This window comes from Rattus norvegicus, chromosome 7 (assembly GCF_021556685.1).
Source record: "Rattus norvegicus strain SHRSP/BbbUtx chromosome 7, alternate assembly SHRSP_T2T, whole genome shotgun sequence".
NCBI lineage: Eukaryota > Metazoa > Chordata > Mammalia > Rodentia > Muridae > Rattus > Rattus norvegicus.
In genome coordinates, this window is record NC_141540.1 from 16,545,000 (window position 1) to 16,561,120 (window position 16,121).

At 47.3% G+C, this 16,121-nt stretch overlaps 1 protein-coding gene across 21 annotated transcripts in view; it reads right to left on the bottom strand.

Annotated features, from left to right (window-relative positions):
- The window catches only part of Akap8l (A-kinase anchoring protein 8 like), a 29,589-nt gene that overhangs the window by 5,917 nt on the left and 7,551 nt on the right, over nt 1-16,121 (bottom strand). The window contains exons 3-15 of one of the 21 annotated variants that reach the window (XR_015623881.1): nt 11,671-11,703; nt 11,359-11,416; nt 11,173-11,256; nt 9,435-9,888; nt 9,257-9,353; nt 9,113-9,183; nt 8,723-8,786; nt 8,269-8,328; nt 7,745-7,853; nt 7,065-7,203; nt 6,163-6,304; nt 5,969-6,074; nt 5,635-5,765 (exon numbers count right to left, since the gene is read on the bottom strand). Coding sequence is in view for 5 of the 21 variants with exons in the window: in XM_087556185.1 (XP_087412311.1) it covers nt 1,425-1,436; nt 5,635-5,765; nt 5,969-6,074; nt 6,163-6,304; nt 7,745-7,853; nt 8,723-8,786; nt 9,113-9,183; nt 9,257-9,353; nt 9,435-9,888; nt 11,173-11,416; nt 11,671-11,703 (1,463 nt within the window). In the remaining 16 variants the exon portion in view is untranslated. 21 annotated transcript variants of the gene reach the window in all.

Consider the following 16,121-nt stretch of genomic DNA (forward strand, 5'->3'; position numbering starts at 1 on the left):
GGAGAAGGTGGGGGGGGGGAAAGACCAAGAGAATGAGATAAGAGCCCAAGATAAGGAAAAAGCTTGAAAGCAAATAAAACCTCCCTTACAAATGGGTATCTCCTCAGATAGGTGAAGCCAAAAGACAGTAAAACAACACACTAGAAATGCTTTAAGAAAACAACTGTCAAACTGGCCCTGATTGATCCTGGAACTCACTATGTAGACCAAGCTAGCCTTAAACTCTGAGAGCTCCACCTGCCTGTGCCTTCCCAGGGCTGACTTAGATAAGGGGCTGTGCTACCATACCAGGCATAAACCATACTCTGAAAATACTGGGGAAAGGAGAGAAGGATTAGAAACAAAAAGCCCAAAATAAAAGAAAAAGACTCATAACCATTAATTAGAAGACAATACTACAAGACTAACACTCTATTCACTGCACCAAGAGGCAACAAACACAATATTGTAAGATAACAGGACTTCCCCAAATCATCTAAAAACACAACATAATTTTATCAGAACACCAGTTTGGTTTTTCAGTAAAAATGACAAGTTAATACTAAAACCAAAGAGCATACAACTGATACAAACAGAATCAATATTGAAAACAACGTTGGACACATCACACATTCTGAATTTAATTATGAGGCTACAGTACAAAGAATAAATTCCAGCACATAGGCAGAGACACAAAGAATAATTCCAATTCAAGGCTAGTCCAAGTTACAGAGTAAGAACTCTCAACAACAACAAATTAGTCCCTTATCCCACCTCCCCCAAAAAGGACCAAAAACAATGGAATGGAATTGGAGTCCAGAAATAAACATAGTTATTGTCAACTGACTTTCTACATGGAGCAATGGTCATTTATTGGGGATAAGAACTGTCTTACAAATGGTATTGGGATTACTGGATATTCACATGCAGAAAAATGAAATTAGGTCCTACCCTCATATGATAAAACAATTAAATGGGTTAAGGCCTAATTGTAAAAGATGAAACCTGGAATATGAGGCAGAGGCAAGAAGACTGCCATAAGTTCAAAGCTAGCCTCTCTATATAGCAAGTTCTAGGCCAAGCATAGACACATACATAGTGAGACTCCCATCTCAAAAAGGAGGAGCGGGAAGTGGTGGAGTTCCTACATGACCTTTGTTTAACACATTTTCATATAATACACCCTAAGCATGAACAATAAAAGGCACAATAGAGAGTATTTTATTAAAATTAAACTTTTGGCAGGCTATGACAGTGCCTGCCTATAATCCAAATACTCAGGTGGTTGAAGCAGGAAGATCGTCAGTTCTAGGCCACTTAGGGGCAGCCAAGCAAGTGTCAGGCCAGCCTGACCGACATTGTGGGATCACGCCTCATAACAGAACAGCTGAGAATGTTGCTCAGTGGCTAAGTGCTTGCTATATGTACAAGCTTGTAGGTTTGTCTCAACTCCAGTACTACAAAACAAAACAAAACAAACAAATAAACAAACAAAAAACCACAGAGGAGTAAGGAAGCAAAAAAAAAAAACAAAAAACAAAATAAACCCAGCCCATACATTTGTGAGGGGCTGGAGAGATGGATCAGGAGTTAAGGGCATGCATTGCTTTTTCAGAGGACCTAATCCAACTATTCATATCAGGTAGTTCACAACGACTGTAGCACTAGCTCCAGGGGACCGGATGCCCACTTCTAGCTTCCACAAACACCTGCATTCACATGTACACGTGCACACACACACACCACACACACACACACACACACACACACACACACACGCTTAAAAATAACATTTAAATAATTAAAAACAACAACATTAACAAATCCTTTTGTGAAGTAAAAGACTTATCAAGAAAGTGAAAAGCAGTTGGGCACAGTGGTGCATGCCTTTAAATCTAGTACTTGGTAACATGAGGCAGGTGGAGCTGAGGCCAGACTTGTCTACACGGCAAATTCAAGAACAGCGAGAACTATATAATGAGACCCTATCTGGAAAAAATGAAGTGGAAAACCCCACAGAATGGGAAAAATACTTGCAATTCTTATATAAGTGACTTATGTCTCAAATATAAAAGAATTATAAGATGGGGGACATAGCTTCGTAGAGTGCTAGCTTAGCATGGACAAGGTCCTAAGTTCAATCCCCAGCAATGTAAATAAACAAAAAACATTAAAAAGCAACATAAAACTCTAAATAGTTGAAGACAGCACAATTCTTAAGTACTCTGGGAATCTGAGTAGACTCTCCCCCAAGAACAGCACTGTTTACTCAGTGGGATGGCTAGACTAAGTGTTAGGTGGTTAGACATAAAGGGCTGTGGGTATAGCTAGGCTGGCAGACTGCTCGCCTGGCATGCATTAGGTCATGGCTCTATCTCCAACATTACATAAACTGGGCATGGGGACATATGTGTGTAATTCCAGACAGGAAGAACAGGGGTTCAGCTGCACAGAGAAGTCATCAGTCTGGGCCTGAAGAGATGGCTCAGCCATTAAAGGCTAGGCTTACAACCAAAAAATTTAAGAGAGAAAGATCAATGTGGGCTACATGAGCCTGTCTCAAACAAACACTAGTGGGAACAGACAGAATCTTGGACATTCCTATACTGCCTCTGAATATATAAAATGGTGTAGCCACTTTGGAAAACAATTTTATAGCTTCTCAAAGCAATTAAGAGTTATGTTTTAATGCAGACATTCTATTTCTAGATATATACTCGAGAAATAAAAATAAGCCCATATACTAACTTATAAAGCAATGTTCCTAAGAGTGTTATTATTATAGTCAAAAGGTGAAAAAACCCAAGGGCCTAAGAGCAGCTGTTCTCAACCTGTGGGCTGAGACCTCTGGGAGTATTAAGTGACTCTTTCACAGGGGTAGCATATCAAATATTCTGCATATCAGATATTTACATTATGATTCATAACAATAGCAAAAATACAATTATGAAGCAACAGTATCAGTGTAAGAAGCCAAGATTGGCTGTTTCCATAGTGTTATGCAATGTGACTAGCTGTACCATGGTTTCCTCACCATAATGAATTGTACCTTTGAACTAACCTAAAATAAACTGTACCTTCTTTAAGCTAAGTGGTCAGGCATTTTGTCATGGCAATGGGAAAAGTATCTAAAAACCTAGGTAGCTGCAAAATCCACTGACAAGTGTCCATATAAAATCCACTGACAAGTGTCCTTATAAAATCCACTGACAAGTGTCCTTATAAAATCCACTGACAAGTGTCCTATAAAATCCACTGACAAGTGTCCTTATAAAATCCACTGACAAGTGTCCTTATAAAAGCTACGTAGAAGAATCATATAGAAAAGAAAGGCCTAGAAGAAATGGCCTCAAGGTAAGTAAGCCAAGGAATGTCCACCGAGAGTGATCTGATACAAGGATACAGGTCTGCATCTTTGCACATCAGGCAATTCATCAACTAAGCTACCTTTGCCTTTGCAGTCCCCCTCCCTTCCCTCCTTCCTTCTTGTCTTCTTTCTGATACTGTCAGTACAGTTCAGGCTGTATTTGAACCCGCACTCCTTCTCAGTCTCATCAGCACTAGGATTACAGGCATGTACCAACAACTTAGATAAACTGTTCTTTTGATTCAGTTGTGACAGGGTCTCACTCTGCAGTCCTCAATAGCGTAGAACTCACAGAGATCCACCTGTCTCAGCCTCCCACGTGCTGAGATGAAAGCCAGCATGGCTAAAGTGTACATTGTAAATGAATATATTATGATGCTATGATTGTTACTGATATGTCAATTACAACTTAGTAATCAGTTACCAAAATAAGTCTATGGAAGCTTTCTAGTTCTCTAGTTTGAAACATACTTTTTGGTTTTGTTTTTGAAATAGAGCTTTACTCTGTAGCCCAGCTGGGTCTGGGACTAACAGCAATCCTTTTTCTCAGCTTCCCAAGTGCTGGGGTTACAAGTGTGAGTCACCATCATGTCTGACTCATCAGGAACTTTCAAATGAGTAGTATTTAAACCACATTCAAATCGCCTCACCTGTAATTTGATCAAACGTAAACTATGTCAATTCTGACTTTATATTTTCTTAGCTGAGCCAATTTTCTCTACATCTTAGCAATGACTTATTTTATCCTACATCTTAGCAATGTCCTATTTTATCCATCTTCTACCATCCTTTCTCCCTAACTGGACCAAAGGCCCATTCATCAAGAGGGAAATCACGCCTGGCACTAGAAACCTAGCCAACTACCCAGGGAGCGCAAAGTCATGGATCTTGGAAGAGAACCCACAACCACCACTTTACAAAAACAGCATAAGTCTGAGCTATATTAGAAATATTTGTTCTTATCCCCACCAACATATGTAGTCCTCACTCCTCATCATGTAAGTCAGGGACCATTACAACAGACAACCACAGCCAGTCAAAATGCAGAGCTGTGGGGCCAGCTCCACACGCTGAGAGAACACAGCTCTTCAGTCTAAGGCACCTTAATCATTGAGACAAAAAGAGTTAAGAAGATGGTAGGAGCCAGAGAACGGGGAGTCTGCTGTGAGATAAACATCGCAGCCACATCCACGAAGTCTCCTAACATGGCTGCCTAAAGATTATGAACAAGGAGGGGACGGAACCAAGAGACATGCTAATGCACAAAGGGAAACTCAAAGGCCTCAGCCTAGACAAAGACCCACCAGCAGCCAAGGAATGCGGACACTGGGAGAAAGTCTTCCCCAGGGAAGAGTCCCAATTGGTTGTCCAGTCTTAGACCAGCCAGTCCTGAAAACATGAATCTGAAGCAACAGTATACAAACTGAGCAGGTGCAGCATCTATTTAGGGACACACAGACATTTGTTCTCACATGTAACAAATAAAGAAAAAGAGGCCATAAATCTGAAAGAGAGCAAAGTAGGGGAGGCACATGGAGGATTTGTAAAGAGAAAAGGAAAGGGGAAGATGATGGCATTATAAGCCCCAAAAATACCGAAACAAACAACCCTACATATACTTTGACCTCAGACAGGCCTGGGACACACTGGAAGTCAAGAAAATGTAATTTTCCGGGGTTGGGGATTTAGCTCAGCGGTAAGGTTCGGTCCCCAGCTCCGGAAAAAAAAAATGTATTAAAAAAAAAAAAAGAAAATGTAATTTTCCTACCAAATATGCTCCCCACCCCCGACACATTAAATATAAACTCCTTCTGTGCACAATCAAAACAGCACCACTGTCTACTCAGTTCCTAGGAGTGAGACTCACTCGAGGCTCCTGGTTCCTCCCACAGGCCATTGTCCTGTTCCTATATTTCATCAGCATTCCTCTTCCTCATTCCCAAGGTCATTCTTTTCCACATGGCCCGAGACCAGCTCTCTATATTCTTCATGGCAGATGTCTCTGGTTCCTCATTACCTCTAATACTTCTACCCGACTACTTGAACCACCAATGACAGAAGCAAACCTTAAGTCTAATTCCCTTCTCTTTTCCAGCCATAGCAGTACTGTTTGTTGGCCTCTGAGTTCTGAAACTAATTAAGCTGTTAATCCTTAAAAGTCCAGCTCAGCGTCACCTCTGTCAAACGGTCTGCATATATCTTCTTGCCCCTGCCTGCCTTCCTCGCAGTCCCTCATTGGCAAGCAGAGGCTACAACTGCAGGAAAAGAACAGCCGGGCCCCAACTCACCCTGCGGTTTCGGTTGTGATCCATAGTCTTGAGATGCTTTTGGATGATTCCAAACTGCATGGGGATGAAAAGGTCACAGGCTGCACAATGGGCCGCCTCCACCTTCTTCACAAAATGCTCCATAGCAATTTCTGTTGGGGGCAGAAGAGAGCAGTCATCACTGGTCTCAGGTGCCAAAGACATCACGCTAGTTTCTTAACTTTCCCTGCCACTTCTACATGAGCCTGAGGCTGGGTGAACAGTGGAACATCAAGCTACTACACCAAGAAGCAGAAAAGGGCAGGCTAGGGGCCTACCTGGTGGCAGCCATCCTGGTGGGATGGAACCTCCTCACCTTGGGTCAGATCTTGGTCTCTGTAGATTTGTTGGATCAGACCATCAAGGTCCTCTACAGTTTTTCGGAGCTCCTCTGTCTTCTTGGTCTTGTTGGTGACATAGTCCTATCAGAGACACAGATGTTCGTGTCAGCTGCCTGGCGGTCCCAGAGACTAGAGAAATCCACAGCAGATGTCCTGCTCAGAAGCTTACCTGCAGAAAGTCAGCTGTCTGCTTGGGAAGCTTGGTGCCTACATATTTGAAGTGTTCCTTGTGGAACTTGCTATCAAGGTGGCTACCCATCTCGTCTTCATAGAAGGTCCGGTATTTGCAGAGAGAACAGACAAACTGGATCCTGCCACAGGAAGGAAACAAGAGGCTGAGGCTGCAAGGGTCCCAGAAAATGTCACTGCTACCCCAACCCAGGTGCAGGCCTTGAAACAGGCCTTGCTCTGAAGTGCAGTCCCAGCTGAGGGGTAGATTGGGACTGGTAGGGTTGGGAGCAGAAGGGGATAGTCTGTAGGCTGCAGTTACAGCACCGTAGGGGTTAGGGGAAGAACTCTTCCTTCCCACAGGCAGGAGACTGAGACCCGAGGCAGCTACTGCTGCAACAGACAAAGAGTCGCTGGAAGGTTGTCGGAAAGCCTCTCTACCAAGGCTAGGCAGGAGCGTGTGCATTTGGCCCAGTTGGGGACCGGAAGGAAGAATGCCCTGGCGAGAGCCAGGAGGGCCTGAGGTGCAGAGGTGGAGTACGCAGTCCCGAGGCAGGGCCTGAAAAGGTGCTGCATCTTCCTTCTCAGGTCTGGGGGACTCAATGGCCCAGCCCATCCTCTGCTCAGAATGCCTGGGGGGTGGTGTCAGGAGGGATGGGAGGCAGCAGGCCTGGGCACCTGCTGCCACATCTTCCTTTTCCAAGAAGAGACCAGTCTGAGCTGGAAGGAGGGCGCCCGCCTGGCCTGCCAGAGGGCAGCCTGGAATCACTGGGCGAGGTGCTCTCTGTCTAGGCCTCTTGTCCACAGCAGAAGCCTGGGGTCTAGGGCCTGGGCTGGAACAGGCCGCCGTGGCAAGGGGCGGAGGAGGCCAGCCGCCACCGAGGCCTCGGGGCGGGTCCCTACCTCTGCCGGACGTCCTTATCTGGGCCACGGGGTCAGCTTTGTCTGAAGAGCCCAGGGGCCGGGCGCCGGCGAGGCTGAGTGGAAGGTCCAGCAAGAGCAAGAGTCTGAGGCGGAGGAGGCAAGCACCAGTGCGGGAGCCCTGAGGGCAGACAGACCCGACCAAGGGGCGTGAAGGACTCAGCCACTGACAGGCCCGGCCTGAGAGGGCCGGTGGGCAGGGCCAACAGCAGACCCAGAGGCTGCCATAGCCCACAGGTGCTGTCATCTCTCCTGGGCACGGTGGTGGCCTCTTGACCGCTAGCTGGGGTGGCACAGGCGCCTTGGACCTTGAGTCTTTGATGAGCTGGCCCCCTCCCTCAGGGGCATCGGGCCCCCTGCGCACCTCAGGGCGTGTGCGCTGAGTGACCTAGTGCTGGAACTTCTGGGCAATGGTGGTGCTGAGCAGTGCCAGGTCTCGGGCCACAGATGGCAGCGGTCGCCAGGTGGCCACAGAGGGGCAGGGGATGAGTCAGGACTTGGGAGCTGGGCCTGGCGGGAAGCAGGGTCCATGCACAGCAGAGCAGGTGGTGGCTCCCAAGGGAGGTCAGAGGGCGGCGAGATGGCAGAGCTATATGACCCTGCTCTCCTGGTGGTAGCCCCAGAGCAGGGCAGAGGCATAGGGATGGAGGGAAGAGAGTTACCTTTCCACCATACGGTCCCGCTGCCGCTTTTTCTGTTTGTCTTGGCTCTTCTTGCTTGCCTGCAACTTGCGCTTGGCCTGGCTGCTCTCATCCTGGGCGGTCAGGGCCCCTGTGGTAACAGAAAGGCAGAGTTACCAGCAGACCCTAACAAAATAGAGCCTGTGGCCTGTGGCTGAATCACCCGCTGTCCACTCCAGAGGGTCCGTCTGAGAGCAGCTGTGTACATAAAGCCGCAGGCCATGAGCAAGGCTGGGTGCCCTGGGTTGAGCAGGAAGTAGATCTGGCTTAGGCACCAGGAGAGGGGGGACACGTGCTGACCCCTCTATTTTCTGGAACACCCCCACTCTCTGCAGAGTGGGTGCAGAGAAGCTGGAAGGCAAAGACAGGCTGTCTTGGTGGGAACACGATTGTGTTCAGAGGGACTGGGTGGCGCGGATGCAGGGAGGCCGATCACATGGCCCTGCCCACCCCCCGACCGGGCACCGCGGCAACAGTGGGCTGAGGCTGGATTTACTGTTAGGTACCTGCTGGCGCTCATCACTCAGGTGGGGGGACACGGACTCCCAACAAGGGCTGGAGAGGCGCTAAGGGAGAGGACACGCAAACCAGAGCCGTAAAAACTGCACCAAGGGTCCCAGCTTGGACACCAGCCACTGAGGACTTGGAACTGTGTGTTATTGAGGGACCAAGGGGGGGGCGTGTGCCTGGGGCTCCCCATACTTTTGCTTGCTGCCCCCACCTGAAGGCAAAACCAAAGTGCTAGACTGGAGGCCACACCATCCATAACCTCCGCCTAGGAAAAACAGAGGCAGGCTGGGAGGGCCTAGAGTGAGAAGAGGCCCTGCTAGCATATACCCAGTCCCATAAGGAAGGTCCAAGCCAGCCATCTTTCTGCTACAACCCTGCCCTCAGCTGGTTTCCTCCCACTACAAGCACTGAAGAGCTTCCCCATCACCTAGGCACCCCTGGAAGACTTACCTTTCTCCAAATCTTCTTTGCCTTCTTCTCTCCCATCTTCTTTTCCCTCCTCGTCCTCTCCTTCCTAATATACAATTTTTAAAAATCAATTTTAAAAAGGGCACAGCTACTTATACTGACTTAAGAATTAAGGGAGTGTCACACCTTCCTACTACCTGTGCACAGAGGCCTGTATGCCCCCATTTCTCCCCAGGAAACACATTGTTAGTAAAGTAGTCTGTACTTTTCCCTAGAGAGCCAGCCTCCGTGTATTGGCCACTCACTACCCATGCATTTAGGTAATACCACTTTGCCTGTGACCCTTGAAGCAAGGCCTGTTTCTTTAAGCCAGCTCTGTACTCGCTGGCCCTGCCTGCAGAGAGCAAGAGCCTGAGGTCGAGGGTTACTTACTGCTCGGGAGCCTTTCTCCAGAGCCTCAGCACTTTCAGCACCCTCTGCAGCTTCCCCCTCAGTACCTTCATCTGCAAAGAGAGAACAGCAAGCTCAATCCGGGAGTCCCACGGGGCTGGGAGCAGCGCAGCACCCCCAGCTCACCGTTGTCTGAGTCACTGTTGTCTGAGCAGTCTGTTCTGGTAGCCTTGCAGTCTGGCTCATCAGGACTGCCACCCTGCTTTCTCTTCTTCTTTTTGGTCTGGAGGAGAAAGAAGGAGTGAAGTCAGAGATGGTAGCTGTCTCCCCGAGTGGGTCAGGAGGGTTAGGTCAGCTTATTCACCCGGAAGTCCGCTGTGGTCCAGGTCTTCCAGGTCCGCCTCATCTGCTTCATGCCATTGCCAAATCCGAAGCCAAATCGGGAGCCACCAGAGAAGGCACCCCCACCACGCATGCCCTGGAACATGCCATACTCGGGTATGATGTTCTGGGAGAAGAGGGAGGGCAGCCGGGAGGCACCAGGCATGCACTGGCCCCGGGCCCCCATGGGGTCTTCCCACATGCGCCCATAGCCCGAGGCCATTGGCCGTCCACTCCGGGCATCCCGGGCCCAGCCCTGAGCCCTTGGACCAAATGTATCTCCTCCACGCATTCGAAACTGGTCACGGTAGGCATCATATTGACCCTCATAGGCCATTTCCATCTCAGGGTCAAGCTCGCCATAGTCATAGCTCGACCGGTAGAGGTCTCGTTCACTCAGGATGGCCCTTGAGTCACAGGCCTCATAGGAATCATATCTGTGGAGACACATGGCAAGCATCAGGCAGAGCCCTCTGAGTCCCTTGACTCCAGCCTGCCTACTGCTCCTGCCCTACCATGCTCTGTCACTCCCAGTCTCAAAAAAAATTTAACACAATACTTAGGAAGGAGGCCAGACCACCTGACTAAGTCATAGACAGGTTTAGGCTCATTTCCCCCCAATACTTCACAAGTACAGGGTCCTCTCGGTACTCCTCTCTCCAAGCTCACTGGGGTGCCATTGATCCCAGCCATTGCTTCCAAGGCTCCAGGCTACATAGCAAGTTGTCCTGCAGCAGTGTGAGCCAAGTTTCTTGCTCTTCCCCAGGATCCCTGGACCTTTATATGGCCCTCCCAGTCAAAGACCAGCCCAGCCCCTCACTCCTCACTGTCTAGTCTCCTTCGTTTATCAGTCAAAGCTATCCAGCTCCCCTTTATCTTATGCTAGAAATATATGTGCTCTTCTCACTATGCTGCAAGAACTCTTGAAACAAACCAAAGCAATTTAGCCAATGACAACGCTCATGGGTGATCCTGTACAGTAGGACAGACCTGAGGGTGGGGTTCGGCCCAACTAGTCCTATCATTTATTTATACTCAGGCAAAGGTGCCATCTGCTTTGCTTCAGCAGCCCTATCTATGAAGGCAGGACAGAAATTTCCCTCAAGTGTACATTTATAAGGCACCAGCAAGTGGCTGTTAAGGACTCTTGTGCTTTTTTTTTTTTTTTTTTTAAAGATGCATCGGTGTTTTGCCTGCATGTATGTCTATGTGAAGTTGTCAGGTCTTGAGTTACAGGCAGTTGTGAGCCACCATGTGGGTGCTGAAATTCGAACCCAGGTCCTCTGGAAGAGTTGTCAGTGCTTTTAATTGCTGAGCCATCTCTCCAGCCCTAAGTCCTCTTATCTGCCTAACGACTCCCAGTGGTTAGTCCCAAAGGATTAGCCCATGCCTCTGACCAAACCTAATCTGCCCTGCTTTGCACTGTGCAGGCTCCTCCCTTGCCATTAGGGAGGAGGCGTTGGAACTACTCCTGAGAAGCCGTTCTGTGGATACAGGCAAGACAGCACAGCAGGGCCTGCTCGTCCCTTGCTCCCAGGGGGAGTTGGCCATCGGGGGTTAGCGAGGAGGAAAACACATCAAAAAAAGGGAAGCACAACAATCTCATTAGGAGCACAGCATTGGGAAGCACAGAGCAAGGAGAGAGGGGTAGATTCCAAGAAGCATTCAGGAAAGGTTCTAGCAGACAGGAGCCTAAGGCCCTAAGTGGCACCCCAACTTACCTTTCTCCACCACCTGAGCCGTACACACCTCCTTGTATCATGTCTGTCTCCAAGTGTGGCATCATATCTAAGCGCTGGTTAATTCTGGATAAAACGGAATCGGCACTGGCGCTACCCGAGGCACTAGGGTTTGCATTTGTGTCAGAGTTAGCCATTTCCCAAGAGTGTGAAGTGGCCATACCATACCCATAGTTGGTGGTGTTATCCTGGCCATAGCCATAGCCATAACCATAGTTCTCGTAGCCTGCAGTTAGGGAAACAGAGGGACAGAAATGGGGGAGGGGGTGGTAGACAGAGACAAACACAGGGAAAAAAAAGTGTTTTGGTCAAAAATAAGCTGGGGGAACTCAGCCACTTGAGGCTGGGCAGGCCCTTCTCATTCTAAGGAGGACTTCCTGTGCCAGCCCCAGAGCACCCACCTAAGTCCAGTTTGGCCACACAGACAGCTAGAACATAACTGGTACAGTCCTAAGATGATGAGTATGGCTAGATACTTGCCTCTATTTGTCCCAGAGTTCCAAGTTCCATATCCTACAGAAAGCAAAGAGGGCAATTATTATTTCTACAGTAACTTCTAGTACAACATGAGTTTAAGCTTACTACAGTTTAATTCAAACGTACAGGTTTCCTCAGGACCTGACTCAGCTTTCCAAGGTGCTCTTCACTGAAGTCCACACAAGCACCTGGCCACGTTCTGCCAACTGTTAACCAGCCTGAGACTCTGGGTTCATATTACTGAATTAGCTTCCTGTTTCTAACACTCTTTTTTTTTCCCTAGGCAAGCGCTCTACCACTGAGCTAAATCCCCAACCCTGTTTCTAACACTCTTAACTAATAAACTTGGCTCCTACACTCCATCACTACAGAAATTACTGACTTAGAAGATGACCTTCCCTCTCCTGACTAAGAGATTGCAGGCTACAGTGTCTGCCTAGCATGTGTAAGGCCCCGAGAAGCCTTCTATAGAAACATACCAAACACAGCTATTATATTTTAGCAATGAGGTCTAGGGATAAAACTCTGAGATAGAGTTTTATCCTGCACTACAAAATAACTGACTGGATGACTGATGATTGACAGACCGAAGCAATGACGAATACACAAACTGCTATACAAACAGTACAGACTCACACTGAAACCATCACTCTGCTGGGGAACCCTGACCTATATATGGCCACTGCTGTCTTAAAATGAGATCAGGCGTTGCTACTCTCATGATATCCTGACAAGGCGGAGTCTACCTGAATTCCCTTATGAAATAGGTGAAGGACACACAAGGCTCCTTCCCTACCCACGGACAAATGAACAGTGACTAGTTTAAGAAATTACTTGAGGATGATCTTTCTTCTGTGATCTAGATGCCGATAAGTTACACGTGCTCCTAGAAATAACCCTTCACCCATTCTCCTGTAAGTACGCCTAATTAAACCAAGGTTCATCAAACTAGAGTGGACTGGATTTTATGTTTTGGTCAGCTTTTGGTGCCATACCTAGGGTACAGACATTTGCTGCTAGTGCCCCAGGAAAAGCCATGTGACATACCCTATCACCTAACTAGAGCAGAGAAACAGATGGTCCAGAAACGCTGCTTTGCAGGAAGGGCTAAAAAGTCCTTGGTACATCATCTAGGACACAATGCATAGGGAAGGACAAAAGCATGTCCCAGAACCGAGCATGGTGGTGTGTGTCTGCAGTTCTGGCCCTTGGGAGGTGGAGGCAGAAGGACCTGTGCAATTCAAGACAAGTACTGGCTACACAGTAAGTCCCAGGTCACCCTGGAATGCAGAGTGAGACCTTACTTTAAAAAGCCCAGGGGGCAGAGGCAGGGGGCAGAGGCAGGCAGAACTCTGTATGTTCAAGGTCATTATGGTTTACACAGTTAAGTTCCAGGCTATAAGACTGTCTCAGATTTTTGAGACTATCTCAAAAACAGAACAAAAAACAAAACACTTTTTTGAAAAAAAAAAAAAAAACTAAATGTACTCTAGGTCTGATCACATGTAGTAAAAATTTATGCCTTTAGGAAAGCCCAAAAGTGCAAAAACCACATGAGAATGATTGGGAATCAATGGGAATTCCCAGAGGGACACACAGAACGAGTGCGATCCCGGTCTCTTCCTAGTGCATGGTGACTCTGCTCTACTGACAGACAAACCATACTCATCCTTGGGCAGGAACCAAAAACCACAGTGAGAAGACAGCATAATGAACGACAGAGAAGCAGGGAAACTAAATAACCTGAATGGATCTCATCTGCATTTGGGCTGTGCACAACAAATGGGATGGTGATGGAAAATACCTAAGAAATTCTAGAAGACTACTACGTTTAATAAACCGTCGCACGAGAGCTCACATCCTCTTAGGACGGGGAAAGCCAAACTGTGTCTCAGATAAACAAGCATCTCAGATAAGATAAACGAGATGTTGTTCACGCTGGGATGCTGCTTGCTGTTTCAAGAAGATGTGACAGAGAAAGACCATGTAAGGGAACAGCGCTATAGCAGCCATTTCCACAGGCCAGAAGGAAGGTCAACAGTCACAAGGAGAATCAAGAAGCTGTCCTGAAGGTTGATTGCTAGCATCACAAACAGTGGACACCAGCTCACAGGAAGACACATCTGGGGAGCAAGTACAAACATGTTAGGGCTCTGCTTGTGGGGCAGGCTCTAAGTATCATCCAGGCTTTTAGCACCAAGGAGCTACCAGAACCAATGAAGGAAGAACAAGGGAAAGCGGTGGGAGTGAGCCAGTAGGATAGGCAAATGGCCTCCTATGACTGGACCGGACTGCCGCCATCTGTTAAGCACAGGCCTGTAATTCCATTTACTTGGAAGGATCACAAGTTCAATGCCTTCCTTGGCTACAGGAGTCCCCTCAGCCAAGCACTCACTCTATGCTACTTGCTACACCTGGGATGACTGAGATTCTCTGATGGCCTCTCAGAAGGTGGGAATGGGGACTGTCCCTTCAGAAGGAAGCTACACCTTCCTACATTCATAGAATGTGTGTCTGAGAGACCTGTCTCTTCAAAAAAGGCATCTCTCTACTGACTGACTCTGTCCGCAGAGGGAATGAGTTCATGGTTGACAAAGGAAATTTTATTTTGTTTTTCTCCCCCTTCCCTCTTGTAGCTCTGGCTACCCTGCTTTGTAGAATAGTCTGACTTCAAACCTCACAAAGAACTTCCTGCCTCTCCTCCTTGAGTGCTGATTAAAGGCACACCTGGCCAACAGAGAAAATTTTAAAAGAAAGAAAAGTTGAGAATGGGCCTCTGCTCCTATAATCCTAGCACTGAGGAAGGAAACTCAAGAGAACTGGCAAAAGTTCTAGGCCATCCAGGGATACATAGCAAGAACTTGTGTCAAAAAGAGAAGGAGGGGGTTGGGGATTTAGCTCAGTGGTAGAGCGCTCGCCTAGCAAGCGCAAGGCCCTGGGTTTGGTCCTCAGCTCTGAGAAAAAAAAAAAAAAAAAAGAGGAGATGACCACAGCACAGTAAGCAACACCAATAGACCAAGTGAATATGTTCTCAGAGTTCAATATTAAGAATTATAATCAGGGCTGGAGAGGCTGAGGGCTCAACAATAAAGAGCACTATGGTGGCCCATGACTAACTATAATGGGATCTTCTGGAATGCACATGTACATGCAGATAGAACACTCATATATATTAAATAAATAAATAAATCTATCTATCTATCTATCTATCTATCTATCTATCTATCTATCTATCTTTTCAAGCTGGAGAAATAGTGGTTAAGAGAACTGACTGCTTTTTTAGAGGTCCTGAGTTCAATTTTCAGCAACCCATGGTGGCTCATAACCATCTGTAATGGGATCAAATGCCCTCTTTTGGTGTGTCTGAAGACACCTACAGTGAACTCACATACATAAAATAAATAAATAAATCTCTACCAAAAAAAAAAAAAAAGAAAAAAGAAAGAAAGAAAGAGAGAGAGAGAGAGAGAGAGAGAGAGAGAGAGAGAGAGAGAAAGAAGGAAGAATAACAGCCTACATGCTGAGTGAGATACCAGGCTGTGGTGAATGTTGGCTGTCATCTGGACTTGACATCTGCAGTCAACTAGAACCCAAGCTGCTAGGAGCCTATGAGGGACTTTCTTGACTGAATCACGAGGTCAGAACCCATCCTAAATCTGGGCCACATCTTGTGGTGTCAGCCCACAGGGAAGGTCATGGAAGAGGAAGCTTTGCTTTTTGCCTGCTTGCCCTCACTCGTGCTGGCAGGCTCATCTCTCCTGCTGCTGAGCACTCCTTCTCTGCTGTGAGCACCTCCTTCCTCGGGATTGCCATGCAGACTGAAGACAGCATGGAGAGTTCTCTAGGAATCAATCCTCCAGGACCTCTGCGCCAGATTAGGACACATGAAACCTCCAGTCTGTGGACATACCAGATCCTTGGCCTTTCTGTGGTCTACCTGGACCACAGCGTATAAGCCACTCTAATAAACTGCTTTTAACATGTTCACACACAGACAGATGCTCACACACGCATACATGCGTGCACATGTGCTCACAGACTGAATCAGTCAGTCCTGCTCCTTTTTTTTTTTTTTTCCTTGTTTTTTTCGGAGCTGGCAAGCGCTCTACCACTAAGCTAAATCTCCAAATCCCCAGTCCTGCTCCTTTAGAGAACCCTAGTACACAGAGTTTATGATGTAACTCCAGTACTAAGGGAGTCAATGCCCTCTCCTGACTTCTGAGGGTATGAGGTACATACACAGTGCCCAGACATGCATGTAGGCAAAACGTTCATATAAATGAAACTTTAAAAATGAAAAAAAAAGTTTAATTAAAACATCAATGTATGGCTAAACATGGTGGTACAATTAAGTGCCTTTAATCTTACCAGGTAGAAGCAAACAAATCTGTGAGTTTAAGGCCAACCTAGTCTACAGAGCAAGTTCCAAGCCAGATAGGGTTACATAGTGAGAC